This window comes from Engystomops pustulosus, unplaced genomic scaffold (genome assembly GCF_040894005.1).
Source record: "Engystomops pustulosus unplaced genomic scaffold, aEngPut4.maternal MAT_SCAFFOLD_166, whole genome shotgun sequence".
NCBI classification, from domain to species: Eukaryota; Metazoa; Chordata; class Amphibia; order Anura; family Leptodactylidae; genus Engystomops; species Engystomops pustulosus.
This window is the reverse complement of record NW_027285046.1, coordinates 69,174-86,660: the sequence shown is the minus strand read 5'-3', so window position 1 is coordinate 86,660 and position 17,487 is coordinate 69,174. Positions and strand designations below refer to the sequence as shown.

At 52.2% G+C, this 17,487-nt stretch overlaps 1 protein-coding gene across 1 annotated transcript in view; it reads right to left on the bottom strand.

Annotated features, from left to right (window-relative positions):
• Positions 1–4,152: 4,152 nt before the first annotated feature.
• The window catches only part of LOC140108665 (antigen WC1.1-like), a 79,586-nt gene continuing 66,251 nt past the window's right edge, over positions 4,153–17,487 (bottom strand). The window contains exons 3-7 of the mRNA XM_072131886.1: positions 16,933–17,253; positions 16,448–16,768; positions 11,670–11,996; positions 11,280–11,594; positions 4,153–5,045 (exon numbers count right to left, since the gene is read on the bottom strand). Coding sequence (XP_071987987.1) covers positions 5,035–5,045; positions 11,280–11,594; positions 11,670–11,996; positions 16,448–16,768; positions 16,933–17,253 — 1,295 coding nt within the window. The 3' untranslated portion in view covers positions 4,153–5,034. The remainder of the gene's footprint in view (positions 5,046–11,279; positions 11,595–11,669; positions 11,997–16,447; positions 16,769–16,932; positions 17,254–17,487) is intronic.

Here is a 17,487-nt window from a genome sequence, read left to right as displayed (position 1 = left end):
TCTTTGTTCCTCTGTTTCCTCCCCCTCTAATCACTTCTCTCGTTACGTCTCTTCCCGCTGCGTCTTCCGCCCTCGTAGGTTTTTCCATTTTTTGATTATTTCGTATTACAATTTTTCCTTTGCTCTGAGTCACAAATATTTAACTCTATCACCGGCCTCCAGTCTGTGTCCTGCTCCTATCTGCGGTCTCAGTGACGTGGCTCTCGGTCCCCGGGGCGGCCCGTCTGCCTCTCGGTCCCCGGGGCGGCCCGTCTGCCTCTCGGTCCCCGGGGCGGCCCGTCTGCCGTCCGTCTGTCTATCGTCCTTCTTTGTGTTTGTCTGTCCGGGCTCCTGTCTTTGTCTGCATAGGGAGGGGGGAAGTGCTGAGGGAGCAGGGGGAGGTCCGATGGTCTCTAGTAACACCCCCAGGAGCCCATGAGGCTCATTGGCATAATGTTAAGTTGATTTTAGAAGGAATCCTGGAGCATTGCCCTGGTTTATCATCATGGATTCTGATGAGTTTTCCTTTTAGGGTTATACCTCTATTTTTCGGGTGGTTCCGTTACATATTCGCCTGCATTGTCCTCTGTCCATCATGTCAGTTTGTTTCATTCTGTCTCTTGCTAGTGTGAACACTGGTGTATTCCTTTCACTTTCCCCTGCAAACTCTGCTCTGGTTCACTGACAGTTAATCTGCTGGACTGTAATATTAAACCCGAAATTAGCTCCTGACCCGGGACTTGTTACAATCCGTAATGGACACAACACGGCACCTTCACTGGAATGGCGGCTGCTGGCCAGCAGACATCAAGTGGACGAGTGTCCGCCTCCGCCCGCAGCCGAGTGTCCGCCTCCGCCCGCGGCCGAGTGTCCGCCTCCGCCCGCGGCCGAGTGTCCGCCTCCGCCCGCGGCCGAGTGTCCGCCTCCGCCCGCGGCCGAGTGTCCGCCTCCGCCCGCGGCCGAGTGTCCGCCTCCGCCCGCGGCCGAGTGTCCGCCTCCGCCCGCGGCCGAGTGTCCGCCTCCGCCCGGACCGCGTCACCTGCGCCAGTGCACCCGTGCGTTAGGTATTCCCAGGAACAGCCGCTCTCCGCTCCGTCCAGTGTATAAAGGCCAACCGAAAAATAACAAAACTATGGGAAAAGGAAACTAAATTAAAACGAGGGTGTCACTTGGAGGACGCCGCCGCCTCGTCACATGACCTGGGGTGCAACTGTACAGGTTGATTTAGCCGACTCAAACTTGCGCTCACCTTTTACTCAGGACACAAATACAGTATCCCACTCTACATCCACTCCTTGTCCGCTTCTCAGTCCCCTTGTCACACCACTAGACATGCACGCTCAGCTCTCTAGCAGTCCCATTGTCACACCACTAGACATGCACGCTCAGCTCTCTAGCAGACACCTTGTCACACTACTAGACATGCACGCTCAGCTCTCTAGCAGACACCTTGTCACACTACTATACATGCACGCTCAGCTCTCTAGCTGACACCTTGTCACACTACTATACATGCACGCTCAGCTCTCTAGCAGACACCTTGTCACACTACTATACATGCACGCTCAGCTCTCTAGTAGTCAGCTTGTCACACCACTAGACATGCACGCTCAGCTCTCTAGCAGACACCTTGTCACACTACTAGACATGCACGCTCAGCTCTCTAGCAGACACCTTGTCACACTACTAGACATGCACGTCCGGCTCTCTAGCAGTCCCCTTGTCACACCACTAGACATGCACGCTCAGCTCTCTAGCAGACACCTTGTCACACTACTAGACATGCACGCTCAGCTCTCTAGCAGACACCTTGTCACACTACTATACATGCACACTCAGCTCTCTAGCAGACACCTTGTCACACTACTAGACATGCACGCTCAGCTCTCTGGCAGACACCTTGTCACACTACTAGACATGCACGCTCAGCTCTCTAGCAGTCCCCTTGTCACACCACTAGACATCCACGCTCAGCTCTCTAGCAGTCGCCTTGGTACACCACTAGACATGCATGCTCAGCTCTCTAGCAGTCGCCTTGTCACACCACTAGACATGCACACTCAGCTCTCTAGCAGACACCTTGTCACACTACTAGACATGCACGCTCAGCTCTCTAGCAGTCCCCTTGTCACACCACTAGACATGCACGCTCAACTCTCTAGCAGACACCTTGTCACACTACTAGACATGCACGCTCAGCTCTCTGGCAGACACCTTGTCACACTACTAGACATGCACGCTCAGCTCTCTAGCAGTCCCCTTGTCACACCACTAGACATCCACGCTCAGCTCTCTAGCAGTCGCCTTGGTACACCACTAGACATGCATGCTCAGCTCTCTAGCAGTCGCCTTGTCACACCACTAGACATGCACACTCAGCTCTCTAGCAGACACCTTGTCACACTACTAGACATGCACGCTCAGCTCTCTAGCAGTCCCCTTGTCACACCACTAGACATGCACGCTCAACTCTCTAGCAGACACCTTGTCACACTACTAGACATGCACACTCAGCTTTCTAGCAGTCGCCTTGTTACACCACTAGACATGCACACTCAGCTTTCTAGCAGTCGCCTTGTTACACCACTAGACATGCACACTCAGCTCTCTAGCAGTCACCTTGTCACACCACTAGACATGCACGCTCAGCTCTCTAGCAGACACCTTGTCACACTACTAGACATGCACGCTCAACTCTCTAGCAGACACCTTGTCACACTACTAGACATGCACGCTCAGCTCTCTGGCAGACACCTTGTCACACTACTAGACATGCACGCTCAGCTCTCTAGCAGTCCCCTTGTCACACCACTAGACATCCACGCTCAGCTCTCTAGCAGTCGCCTTGGTACACCACTAGACATGCATGCTCAGCTCTCTAGCAGTCGCCTTGTCACACCACTAGACATGCACACTCAGCTCTCTAGCAGACACCTTGTCACACTACTAGACATGCACGCTCAGCTCTCTAGCAGTCCCCTTGTCACACCACTAGACATGCACGCTCAACTCTCTAGCAGACACCTTGTCACACTACTAGACATGCACACTCAGCTTTCTAGCAGTCGCCTTGTTACACCACTAGACATGCACACTCAGCTTTCTAGCAGTCGCCTTGTTACACCACTAGACATGCACACTCAGCTCTCTAGCAGTCACCTTGTCACACCACTAGACATGCACGCTCAGCTCTCTAGCAGACACCTTGTCACACTACTAGACATGCACGCTCAGCTTTCTAGCAGTCGCCTTGTTACACCACTAGACATGCACGCTCAGCTCTCTAGCAGACACCTTGTCACACTACTAGACATGCACGCTCAGCTTTCTAGCAGTCGCCTTGTTACACCACTAGACATGCACGCTCAGCTCTCTAGTAGTCAGCTTGTCACACCACTAGACATGCACGCTCAGCTCCCTAGCAGTCGCCTTGGTACACCACTAGACATGCATGCTCAGCTCTCTAGCAGTTACCTTTTTACACCATGAGACATGCACGTTCAGCTCTCCAGCAGTTTCCTTGTCACATTGTTGTGCTTGTGTTTTTTGCATGTTGTAAATTACCCTCTAGGTGGCGCCGCTTGCCCGGCTTTGTCTATGGCCGGACATTGCAGATCACGACTCGCTCTGAGGGTTGATACTGGAATTGGCCGCATTGTGCGTTCCGCTAGAGCGATCCAAGCCTCGCTCCACAGGCAGTGGACGTGCCCCGCGGCGAGGCAGGCTATATTTGTGGAGCCAGATTCCATTCTGTGCGGGAGAACTGGAAGTTGCGCCATTTTCTAGGCTATTAATTTTGCAGGTAGTTTAGGTGATGGGGGGGGGGGACGACAGACCCTCCCACCCATAGGAGAAGGATCGGAGGTTCCATATGGGACAAATGGCTTGACTCGCCCTTTACTGCAGTTCCCCTCTCTGATCCTCGCTCGCCCCTATTTGGGCGCACCATCCTGGGGAGGTGGTCCTGGGGTGGCAGTGTGGTGCAGGTGCTAGGAGATGTTTCTACATCGTGGGGGGGGGTCTGTCTGGTAGGAGGACGGTATAACTGTGCGCTATTCGCTAGTTGTGCGGATTGTTTGATCTATGAAGCTTTCTGTATAAATCCTGAGGCTTAGCAGGCAGCTGATTGGTTGGCCGCCCAGATTGTCTATAAGTATCGGATGTGTCTGGAGCTGTGATTATGATTATTTATAGACCAGCAGGAATCCCCGGGGCTGTACAATCAGTAGGGGGTCACATACATTACACAGGTGCAAGTACAACATACAAAACTACAGAGATCAGGAGACAAGTCAGAGGAGGCCCCTGCCCTGAGGCTCACAATCTATATGGGGGGATGGAGACATGAGGTGCGGGAGCAGAGCAGCTATTGTATGTTGTACATCCTGGACAGGAGGGTTTTAAGGTGACGTTTGGAAGGTGGGGGACAGTCTGACACAGAGTCTGGGGGAAGCTCGGGAGGAGTCCTGGGAAGAGCGGGTGGGAGTGAAGCTGAAGGAGCGGAGATGACATGTAGGGCGGTATTGCCTGATTAGTTAGAGATCTATGGAGGGGACTGCTAAACGGCTCCCTATGGCGCGGGGGTGACCGCCAATCTGTGGCACAGGGGTGGGGGGCTCCCTATGGCGCGGGGGTGACCGCCAATCTGTGGCACAGGGGTGGGGGGCTCCCTATGGCGCGGGGGTGGGGGGCTCCCTGTGGCGCGGGGTTGACCGGCTCCCTATGGCGCGGGGGTGAGGGGCTCCCTGTGGCGCGGGGGTGAGGGGCTCCCTGTGGCGCGGGGGTGAGGGGCTCCCTGTGGCGCGGGGGTGAGGGGCTCCCTGTGGCGCGGGGGTGAGGGGCTCCCTGTGGCGCGGGGGTGAGGGGCTCCCTGTGGCGCGGGGGTGAGGGGCTCCCTGTGGCGCGGGGGTGAGGGGCTCCCTGGCTATTACATTGGATAAAGTTAGACTATAACATGATGCTGTGCGCTGCGGGGGGTGCAGCTCCGGGATCAGGGTTGAGGTCGGGGGGTGGGGCAGAGCGGTGACATCACATGGACAAGTCACATGACCTCCACTACAACGAATCTGTAAACAGAAACCGTTATTAGTAATCACAGCACAGTGCAAGAAGTATGTGAACCCCAGTACCCCAATATTTTTTATATGACAAAATAATTGTTTCTCTCCAGAAACAATAGTATTTATACACAGCTGCTGCAGAACCCCATACTACACACCTCAGCTGCTGCAGAACCCCATACTACACACCTCAGCTGCTGCAGAACCTCATAATACACACCTCAGCTGCTGCAGAACCCCATAATACACACCTCAGCTGCTGCAGAACCTCATAATACACACCTCAGCTGCTGCAGAACCCAATAATACACACCTCAGCTGCTGCAGAACCCCATAATACACACCTCAGCTGCTGCAGAACCCCATAATACACACCTCAGCTGCTGCAGAACCTCATAATACACACCTCAGCTGCTGCAGAACCCCATAATACACACCTCAGCTGCTGCAGAACCCCATAATACACACCTAGCTGCTGCAGAACCTCATAATACACACCTCAGCTGCTGCAGAACCCCATAATACACACCTCAGCTGCTGCAGAACCCCATACTACACACCTCAGCTGCTGCAGAACCTCATAATACACACCTCAGCTGCTGCAGAACCTCATAATACACACCTCAGCTGCTGCAGAACCTCATAATACACACCTCAGCTGCTGCAGAACCCCATAATACACACCTCAGCTGCTGCAGAACCTCATAATACACACCTCAGCTGCTGCAGAACCCCATAATACACACCTCAGCTGCTGCAGAACCCCATACTACACACCTCAGCTGCTGCAGAACCTCATAATACACACCTCAGCTGCTGCAGAACCTCATAATACACACCTCAGCTGCTGCAGAACCCCATAATACACACCTCAGCTGCTGCAGAACCCCATAATACACACCTCAGCTGCTGCAGAACCTCATAATACACACCTCAGCTGCTGCAGAACCCCATAATACACACCTCAGCTGCTGCAGAACCCCATAATACACACCTCAGCTGCTGCAGAACCCCATACTACACACCTCAGCTGCTGCAGAACCTCATAATACACACCTCAGCTGCTGCAGAACCTCATAATACACACCTCAGCTGCTGCAGAACCTCATAATACACACCTCAGCTGCTGCAGAACCCCATAATACACACCTCAGCTGCTGCAGAACCCCATAATACACACCTCAGCTGCTGCAGAACCCCATAATACACACCTCAGCTGCTGCAGAACCTCATAATACACACCTCAGCTGCTGCAGAACCCCATAATACACACCTCAGCTGCTGCAGAACCCCATACTACACACCTCAGCTGCTGCAGAACCTCATAATACACACCTCAGCTGCTGCAGTACCCCATACTACATACCTCAGCTGCTGCAGAACCTCATAATACACACCTCAGCTGCTACAGAACCCCATAATACATACCTCAGCTGCTGCAGAACCTCATAATACACACCTCAGCTGCTGCAGAACCCCATACTACACACCTCAGCTGCTGCAGAACCTCATAATACACACCTCAGCTGCTGCAGAACCCCATACTACACACCTCAGCTGCTGCAGAACCTCATAATACACACCTCAGCTGCTGCTGAACCCCATAATATACACCACAGCTGCTGCAGAACCCCATTATACAGACCTCAGCTGCTGCAGAACCCCATAATACACACCTCAGCTGCTGCAGAACCCCATAATACACACCTCAGCTGCTGCAGTACCCCATACTACACACCTCAGCTGCTGCAGAACCTCATAATACAGACCTCAGCTGCTGCAGAACCCCATAATACAGACCTCAGCTGCTGCAGAACCCCATAATACACACCTCAGCTGCTGCAGAACCCCATAATACACACCTCAGCTGCTGCAGAACCCCATAATACACACCTCAGCTGCTGCAGAACCCCATAATACACACCTCAGCTGCTGCAGAACCCCATAATACACACCTCAGCTGCTGCAGAACCCCATAATACACACCTCAGCTGCTGCAGAACCCCATAATACACACCTGAGCTGCTGCAGAACCCCATAATATACACCACAGCTGCTGCAGAACCCCATAATACAGACCTCAGCTGCTGCAGAACCCCATAATACACACCTCAGCTGCTGCAGAACCTCATACTACACACCTCAGCTGCTGCAGAACCTCATAATACACCCCTGAGCTGCTGCAGAACCCCATAATACACACCACAGCTGCTGCAGAACCCCATAATACAGACCTCAGCTGCTGCAGAACCCCATAATACACACCTCAGCTGCTGCAGAACCCCATAATACACACCTCAGCTGCTGCAGTACCCCATACTACACACCTCAGCTGCTGCAGAACCTCATAATACACACCTGAGCTGCTGCAGAACCCCATAATACAGACCTCAGCTGCTGCAGAACCCCATAATACACACCTCAGCTGCTGCAGAACCCCATAATACAGACCTCAGCTGCTGCAGAACCCCATAATACACACCTCAGCTGCTGCAGAACCCCATAATACACACCTCAGCTGCTGCAGAACCCCATAATACACACCTCAGCTGCTGCAGAACCCCAAAATACACACCTCAGCTGCTGCAGAACCCCATAATACACACCTCAGCTGCTGCAGCACCTCGTAATGCACACCTCAGCTGCTGCAGCACCTCGTAATGCACACCTCAGCTGCTGCAGCACCTCGTAATGCACACCTCAGCTGCTGCAGCACCTCGTAATACACACCTCAGCTGCTGCAGAACCCCATAATACACACCTCAGCTGCTGCAGAACCCCATAACACACACCTCAGCTGCTGCAGAACCCCATAATACACACCTCAGCTGCTGCAGAACCCCATAATACACACCTCAGCTGCTGCAGCACCTCGTAATGCACACCTCAGCTGCTGCAGAACCCCATAATACACACCTCAGCTGCTGCAGCACCTCGTAATGCACACCTCAGCTGCTGCAGCACCTCGTAATACACACCACAGCTTCTGCAGAACCCCATAATACACAACTCAGGTGCTGCATAACCTCCTAATACACATCTCAGCTGCTGCGGAACCCCATAATACACACCTGAGCTGCTGCAGAACCCCATAATATACACCACAGCTGCTGCAGAACCCCATAATACAGACCTCAGCTGCTGCAGAACCCCATAATACACACCTCAGCTGCTGCTGAACCCCATAATACACACCTCAGCTGCTGCAGTACCCCATACTACACACCTCAGCTGCTGCAGAACCTCATAATACACACCTGAACTGCTGCAGAACCCCATAATACACACCACAGCTGCTGCAGAACCCCATAATACAGACCTCAGCTGCTGCAGAACCCCATAATACACACCTCAGCTGCTGCAGAACCCCATAATACACACCTCAGCTGCTGCAGAACCCCATAATACACACCTCAGCTGCTGCAGAACCCCATAATACACACCTCAGCTGCTGCAGAACCCCATAATACACACCTCAGCTGCTGCAGAACCCCATAATACACACCTCAACTGCTGCAGAACCCCATAATACACACCTCAGCTGCTGCAGCACCTCGTAATGCACACCTCAGCTGCTGCAGCACCTTGTAATGCACACCTCACCTGCTGCAGCACCTCGTAATACACACCTCAGCTGCTGCAGAACCCCATAATACACACCCCAGCTGCTGTAGAACCCCATAATACACACCTCAGCTGCTGCAGAACCCCATAATACACACCTCAGCTGCTGCAGAACCCCATAATACGCACCTCAGCTGCTGCAGCACCTCGTAATGCACACCTCAGCTGCTGCAGCACCTCGTAATACACACCACAGCTGCTGCAGAACCCCATAATACACAACTCAGGTGCGGCATAACCTCATAATACACATCTCAGCTGCTGCAGAACCCCATAATACACACCTCAGCTGCTGCATAACCTCATAATAAACACCACAGCTGCTGCATAACTCTTATAATACACACCTCAGCTGCTGCATAACCTCATAATACACACCTCAGCTGCTGCAGAACCCCATAATACACACCTCAGCTGCTGCAGAACCCCATAATACACACCTTAGCTGCTGCAGAACCCCATAATACACACCTCAGCTGCTGCAGAACCCCATAATACACACCTCAGCTGCTGCAGAACCCCATAATACACACCACAGCTGCTGCAGAACCCCATAATACACACCTCAGCTGCTGCAGCACCTCGTAATGCACACCTCAGCTGCTGCAGCACCTTGTAATGCACACCTCAGCTGCTGCAGCACCTCGTAATACACACCTCAGCTGCTGCAGAACCCCATAATACACACCTCAGCTGCTGTAGAACCCCATAATACACACCTCAGCTGCTGCAGAACCCCATAATACACACCTCAGCTGCTGCAGAACCCCATAATACACACCTCAGCTGCTGCAGCACCTCGTAATGCACACCTCAGCTGCTGCAGCACCTCGTAATACACACCACAGCTGCTGCAGAACCCCATAATACACAACTCAGGTGCGGCATAACCTCATAATACACATCTCAGCTGCTGCAGAACCCCATAATACACACCTCAGCTGCTGCATAACCTCATAATACACACCACAGCTGCTGCATAACTCTTATAATACACACCTCAGCTGCTGCATAACCTCATAATACACACCTCAGCTGTTGCAGAACCCCATAATACACACCTCAGCTGCTGCAGAACCCCATAATACACACCATAGCTGCTGCATAACCCTTATAATATACACCACAGCTGCTGCAGAACCCCATAATACACACCACAGCTGCTGCATAACCCTTATAATATACACCACAGCTGCTGCAGAACCCCATAATACACACCACAGCTGCTGCATAACCCTAATAATACACACCTCAGCTGCTGCATAACCCTAATAATACACACCTCAGCTGCTGCAGAACCCCATAATACACACCTCAGCTGCTGCAGAACCCCAAAATACACACCTCAGCTGCTGCAGAACCCCATAATACACACCACAGCTGCTGCATAACCCTTATAATATACACCACAGCTGCTGCAGAACCCCATAATACACACCACAGCTGCTGCAGAACCCTTATAATATACACCACAGCTGCTGCAGAACCCCATAATACACACCTCAGCTGCTGCAGAACCCCATAATACACACCTCAGCTGCTGCAGAACCCCATAATACACACCACAGCTGCTGCATAACCCTAATAATACACACCACAGCTGCTGCCGCTTATTGTTACCTCATCTGAAACCACATCCCCGCGTTGTACTATCATACACAATTGAAGAGCAGTGGGAGGAGCTTCTCCTGGTCGCAGACGCACGTGTTCTGGATCACAAGCCCCCAGGTATAAATGCACCAGGTGATGCTCCGCCCCCACAACCACGACTTCAAAATGTCTGAGATCTGACTTTTTATCTTTGTAAGGGGGATACTGGGCCCCACATAAGAGCATTGTCTGCCCAGCTGGTTCTCCCATAGGTCCCAGTATCTCCTCTTAAGGTCCAGTATCCCCCCCCCGTTAGGGTCTAGTATCCCCCCCACCCCCGTTAGGGTCCAGTATCCCCCCCCCCCAGTAGGGTCCAGTATCCCCCCCCCCCGTTAGGGTCCAGTATCCCCCCCCCCCACCGTTAGGGTCTAGTATCCCCCCCACCCCCGTTAGGGTCCAGTATCTCCCTCCCCAGTAGGGTCCAGTATCCCCCCCCCCCGTTAGGGTCTAGTATCCCCCCCCCCCGTTAGGGTCTAGTATCCCCCCCCCCCCGTTAGGGTCCAGTATCCCCCCCCCCCGTTAGGGTCCAGTATCCCCCCCCCAGTAGGGTCCAGTATTCCCCCCCCCCCCCCCGTTAGGGTCTAGTATCCCCCCCCCCCTTGTTAGGGTCTAGTATCCCCCCCCCCCGTTCGGGTCTAGTATCCCCCCCCCCCTGTTAGGGTCTAGTATCCCCCCCCGTTAGGGCGTTAGGGTCTAGTATCCCCCCCCCCCCCCGTTAGGGTCCAGTATCCCCCTCCCCGTTAGGGTCTAGTATCCCCCCCACCCCCGTTAGGGTCCAGTATCCCCCCCCCCCCCGTTAGGGTCTAGTATCCCCCCCACCCCCGTTAGGGTCCAGTATCCCCCTCCCCAGTAGGGTCCAGTATCCCCCCCCCCCGTTAGGGTCTAGTATCCCCCCCCCCCGTTAGGGTCCAGTGCCCCCACCCCCTAGGGTCCAGTACCCTCCCCCCTAGGGTCCATGATGCTCACCTGTACATATGACCCCTGCGTCCTGGGAATGGTCACACATGGTGTTTCTGGAGATGACTCCTCCGCACTGGGCTATGGATGACTCGGTGCCGTTGCAGAACAGATGTTCCAGCCATATGGGTCCAGACCCGGAGATGAAGGTTCCTCCTCCTGGAGCCCGTTGTGCAGCTCCGCAGCCGATCTGTCTACACACTACAGCGGCATCGAAGAGATCCCATGTGATATCACACACGGTGCCCCACTCCCGGTTGTAGAAGACCTCTACCCGTCCTGAACACGGAGTCTCTCCACCAACCAACCTCACCTTAGAGACGTCTGCAAAAGAAGACGACTGCATGAGGAGTGCACGGGGTACCTGCCATTGTGTCCTCAGGTACACGGACCTCTTACCTGTTTGTGTACACAGCACCTCGGCCACTCCGGACTCACACTCGTGCCCCTTGGACATGACCGCGCCACATTCAGATAAGCTTGCTTCGTGGCCTGCACAGTAGATACTCTGCACATCTGTAAGGGGGTCCTTGTCTCTGCGTATCTGCATTTCCTTGACAAGAGAGCGCTCAATGGTGAAGCCACAGCCCAGCTGCCTGCACAGCACTGCTTCCTCCTCAACGTGCCACTCAAAGGCCGGAACCAGGTGCCATCTAGAATCATGGAGCACTTTCACTTGTCCAGAACACGCACTGTTCCCCCCCGTCAACGCCACTTTGGAAATAGCTGTCCAAGACATGATAAAGACAGTGCAACAAGAAGATCAAAGATGTGACTTTTAGGTAAGTGGTGGAGCAGCAGCTGGTGGCTCAGACATATCTAACATGAGCTCTACAAGAGGAGACATCAGTGGTGGAGGAGCATCTGGAGGTATGGACATGTCTACTATGACCTCTCTAGAAGAACACATCAGTAGTGAAGTGGAGGTGTGAAAGACCAGCTGATGAGGTCTACAGGAGGAGACATCAGTGGTGGAGGAGCATCTGGAGGTACGGACATGTCTACTATGACCTCTCTAGAAGAACACATCAGTAGTGAAGTGGAGGTGTGAAAGACCAGCTGATGAGTCTACAGGAGGAGACATCAGTGGTGGAGGAGCATCTGGAGGTATGGACATGTCTACTATGACCTCTCTAGAAGAACACATCAGTAGTGAAGTGGAGGTGTGAAAGACCAGCTGATGAGGTCTACAGGAGGAGACATCAGTGGTGGAGGAGCATCTGGAGGTATGGACATGTCTACTATGACCTCTCTAGAAGAACACATCAGTAGTGAAGTGGAGGTGTGAAAGACCAGCTGATGAGTCTACAGGAGGAGACATCAGTGGTGGAGCTGAGAGGTGGAGGAGCATCTGGAGGTATGGACATCCCTACTATGACCTCTCTAGAAGAACACATCAGTAGTGAAGTGGAGGTGTGAAAGACCAGCTGATGAGTCTACAGGAGGAGACATCAGTGGTGGAGGAGCATCTGGAGGTATGGACATGTCTACTATGACCTCTCTAGAAGAACACATCAGTAGTGAAGTGGAGGTGTGAAAGACCAGCTGATGAGGTCTACAGGAGGAGACATCAGAGGTGGAGGAGCATCTGGAGGTACGGACATGTCTACTATGACCTCTCTAGAAGAACACATCAGTAGTGAAGTGGAGGTGTGAAAGACCAGCTGATGAGTCTACAGGAGGAGACATCAGTGGTGGAGGAGCATCTGGAGGTACGGACATGTCTACTATGACCTCTCTAGAAGAACACATCAGTAGTGAAGTGGAGGTGTGAAAGACCAGCTGATGAGTCTACAGGAGGAGACATCAGTGGTGGAGCTGAGAGGTGGAGGAGCATCTGGAGGTATGGACATCCCTACTATGACCTCTCTAGAAGAACACATCAGTAGTGAGGTGGAGGTGTGAAAGACCAGCTGATGAGTCTACAGGAGGAGACATCAGTGGTGGAGGAGCATCTGGAGGTACGGACATGTCTACTATGACCTCTCTAGAAGAACACATCAGTAGTGAAGTGGAGCTGTGAAAGACCAGCTGATGAGTCTACAGGAGGAGACATCAGTGGTGGAGGAGCATCTGGAGGTATGGACATGTCTACTATGACCTCTCTAGAAGAACACATCAGTAGTGAAGTGGAGGTGTGAAAGACCAGCTGATGAGTCTACAGGAGGAGACATCAGTTGTGGAGGAGCATCTGGAGGTATGGACATCCCTACTATGACCTCTCTAGAAGAACACATCAGTAGTGAAGTGGAGCTGTGAAAGACCAGCTGATGAGTCTACAGGAGGAGACATCAGTGGTGGAGCTGAGAGGTGGAGGAGCATCTGGAGGTATGGACATCCCTACTATGACCTCTCTAGAAGAACACATCAGTAGTGAAGTGGAGGTGTGAAAGACCAGCTGATGAGGTCTACAGGAGGAGACATCAGTGGTGGAGCTGAGAGGTGGAGGAGCATCTGGAGGTATGGACATCCCTACTATGACCTCTCTAGAAGAACACATCAGTAGTGAAGTGGAGCTGTGAAAGACCAGCTGATGAGTCTACAGGAGGAGACATCAGTGGTGGAGCTGAGAGGTGGAGGAGCATCTGGAGGTACGGACATGTCTACTATGACCTCTCTAGAAGAACACATCAGTAGTGAAGTGGAGGTGTGAAAGACTAGCTGATGAGTCTACAGGAGGAGACATCAGTGGTGGAGGAGCATCTGGAGGTATGGACATGTCTACTATGACCTCTCTAGAAGAACACATCAGTAGTGAAGTGGAGGTGTGAAAGACCAGCTGATGAGGTCTACAGGAGGAGACATCAGTGGTGGAGGAGCATCTGGAGGTATGGACATGTCTACTATGACCTCTCTAGAAGAACACATCAGTAGTGAAGTGGAGGTGTGAAAGACCAGCTGATGAGTCTACAGGAGGAGACATCAGTGGTGGAGGAGCATCTGGAGGTATGGACATGTCTACTATGACCTCTCTAGAAGAACACATCAGTAGTGAAGTGGAGGTGTGAAAGACCAGCTGATGAGGTCTACAGGAGGAGACATCAGAGGTGGAGGAGCATCTGGAGGTACGGACATGTCTACTATGACCTCTCCAGAAGAACACATCAGTAGTGAAGTGGAGGTGTGAAAGACCAGCTGATGAGTCTACAGGAGGAGACATCAGTGGTGGAGGAGCATCTGGAGGTACGGACATGTCTACTATGACCTCTCTAGAAGAACACATCAGTAGTGAAGTGGAGGTGTGAAAGACCAGCTGATGAGTCTACAGGAGGAGACATCAGTGGTGGAGGAGCATCTGGAGGTACGGACATGTCTACTATGACCTCTCTAGAAGAACACATCAGTAGTGAAGTGGAGGTGTGAAAGACCATCTGATGAGTCTACAGGAGGAGACATCAGTGGTGGAGCTGAGAGGTGGAGGAGCATCTGGAGGTATGGACATCCCTACTACGACCTCTCTAGAAGAACACATCAGTAGTGAGGTGGAGGTGTGAAAGACCAGCTGATGAGTCTACAGGAGGAGACATCAGTGGTGGAGGAGCATCTGGAGGTACGGACATGTCTACTATGACCTCTCTAGAAGAACACATCAGTAGTGAAGTGGAGCTGTGAAAGACCAGCTGATGAGTCTACAGGAGGAGACATCAGTGGTGGAGGAGCATCTGGAGGTATGGACATGTCTACTATGACCTCTCTAGAAGAACACATCAGTAGTGAAGTGGAGGTGTGAAAGACCAGCTGATGAGTCTACAGGAGGAGACATCAGTTGTGGAGGAGCATCTGGAGGTATGGACATCCCTACTATGACCTCTCTAGAAGAACACATCAGTAGTGAAGTGGAGCTGTGAAAGACCAGCTGATGAGTCTACAGGAGGAGACATCAGTGGTGGAGCTGAGAGGTGGAGGAGCATCTGGAGGTATGGACATCCCTACTATGACCTCTCTAGAAGAACACATCAGTAGTGAAGTGGAGATGTGAAAGACCAGCTGATGAGGTCTACAGGAGGAGACATCAGTGGTGGAGCTGAGAGGTGGAGGAGCATCTGGAGGTATGGACATCCCTACTATGACCTCTCTAGAAGAACACATCAGTAGTGAAGTGGAGCTGTGAAAGACCAGCTGATGAGTCTACAGGAGGAGACATCAGTGGTGGAGCTGAGAGGTGGAGGAGCATCTGGAGGTATGGACATCCCTACTATGACCTCTCTAGAAGAACACATCAGTAGTGAAGTGGAGCTGTGAAAGACCAGCTGATGAGTCTACAGGAGGAGACATCAGAGGTGGAGGAGCATCTGGAGGTATGGACATGTCTACTATGACCTCTCTAGAAGAACACATCAGTAGTGAAGTGGAGGTGTGAAAGACCAGCTGATGAGTCTACAGGAGGAGACATCAGTGGTGGAGGAGCATCTGGAGGTATGGACATCCCTACTACGACCTCTCTAGAAGAACACATCAGTAGTGAAGTGGAGCTGTGAAAGACCAGCTGATGAGGTCTACAGGAGGAGACATCAGTGGTGGAGGAGCATCTGGAGGTACGGACATGTCTACTATGACCTCTCTAGAAGAACACATCAGTAGTGAAGTGGAGGTGTGAAAGACCAGCTGATGAGTCTACAGGAGGAGACATCAGTGGTGGAGGAGCATCTGGAGGTACGGACATGTCTACTATGACCTCTCTAGAAGAACACATCAGTAGTGGAGTGGAGCTGTGAAAGACCAGCTGATGAGTCTACAGGAGGAGACATCAGTGGTGGAGCTGAGAGGTGGAGGAGCATCTGGAGGTATGGACATCCCTACTACGACCTCTCTAGAAGAACACATCAGTAGTGAAGTGGAGCTGTGAAAGACCAGCTGATGAGTCTACAGGAGGAGACATCAGTGGTGGAGGAGCACCTGGAGGTACGGACATGTCTACTACGACCTCTCTAGAAGAACACATCAGTAGTGGAGTGGAGCTGTGAAAGACCAGCTGATGAGGTCTACAGGAGGAGACATCAGTGGTGGAGCTAACTTGTGGATGGTGTGGATCAGTGATGGAGATAAGCGGCAGAGGAGCAGCTGGTGTGAAAGAAAAGACCTATAGATGTGCCTTACTAGAGCTCTGAACAAGAAGACAGTGGAGCTGCTGACCTTTATGTGTTCTAATAAAATAGAAGTTAATCTCTGTGGTTCACCTGATGTCGAGCAGACAATTCCCGCATGGATGTTGTGGAGACAAGGCGTTGAGCTCCAGACACTCAGGCCACATTCAGAGATCTGAGACTCAGACCCAGAGCAATGTGTTTCCTCTACTATCTTCCTTCTTGGACCAACGTCTCCCTCCACATGTTCCTGGATCTTCACAAGAGGTCCACAACCCATCTGCTTGCAAACAACCGAAGCTTCCCGTACATTAAAGTTCCACAGGCAGAATCTGTTCCATGTGTTATTGAGGGAAACTTCCACTACCCCATCACAAGGACCAGACCCATTGACCAGCTGAACATTGCCAAAACCTGTGTGACCGGAGCAGAGAAGTTATAATATGGAGGTAAATCACCAATAATGGCCAACATTTGTCAAAGCGCAGACACTTTATAAGTACATGTACAAGCAGTTTCCACGTCCTTTACAGTAAACGCTTTAATAAACGTGGCCAATGTTTGCTTAAAAGACTCACCAGAAGACAAGCAGCTGACCCCCGCACTACGCTGAGGTCTCATTGGGTCTCGTTCAATCCATTCTCCCAGCAAACACTGAGAAATATCATGCTCCTCTCCAGTACAGTCCACCTCCTCAAGGAAATTTCCAGTTCCCGGCCCAAATGTGTCTCCTAGCATGAGGTCCAGAGAAGGTCCACACCCCAGCTGCCTGCAGATGACCTCTGCTCCATGCCTGTTCCAGTGAAGGTCATTTAGCCAGACCCAAGAGTTGTTGTAGAGAAGCTCCACTCTTCCCCGGCAGTGGTGACCGCCATCAGATAACCTCACATGAGACAAGACTGAAGAAGAGGAGAAGAATCAGACATCTTATCATTCAACCACTCATTGGCAAGATGGAATCAGATTGGCTACTAAGGCGGCCATGAAATGTGCACTTTAAGTACCAAAAATTGTGCTTCCTAAACATCGTAGGTAATGGATTGCCTTAAATAGCTGTTAGTCAGGGTCAACCATCCAGGTGCCATGGGGCCCATGGAGACAGGGGCCAAGGTCAAGCATGTTAGACCATGAGC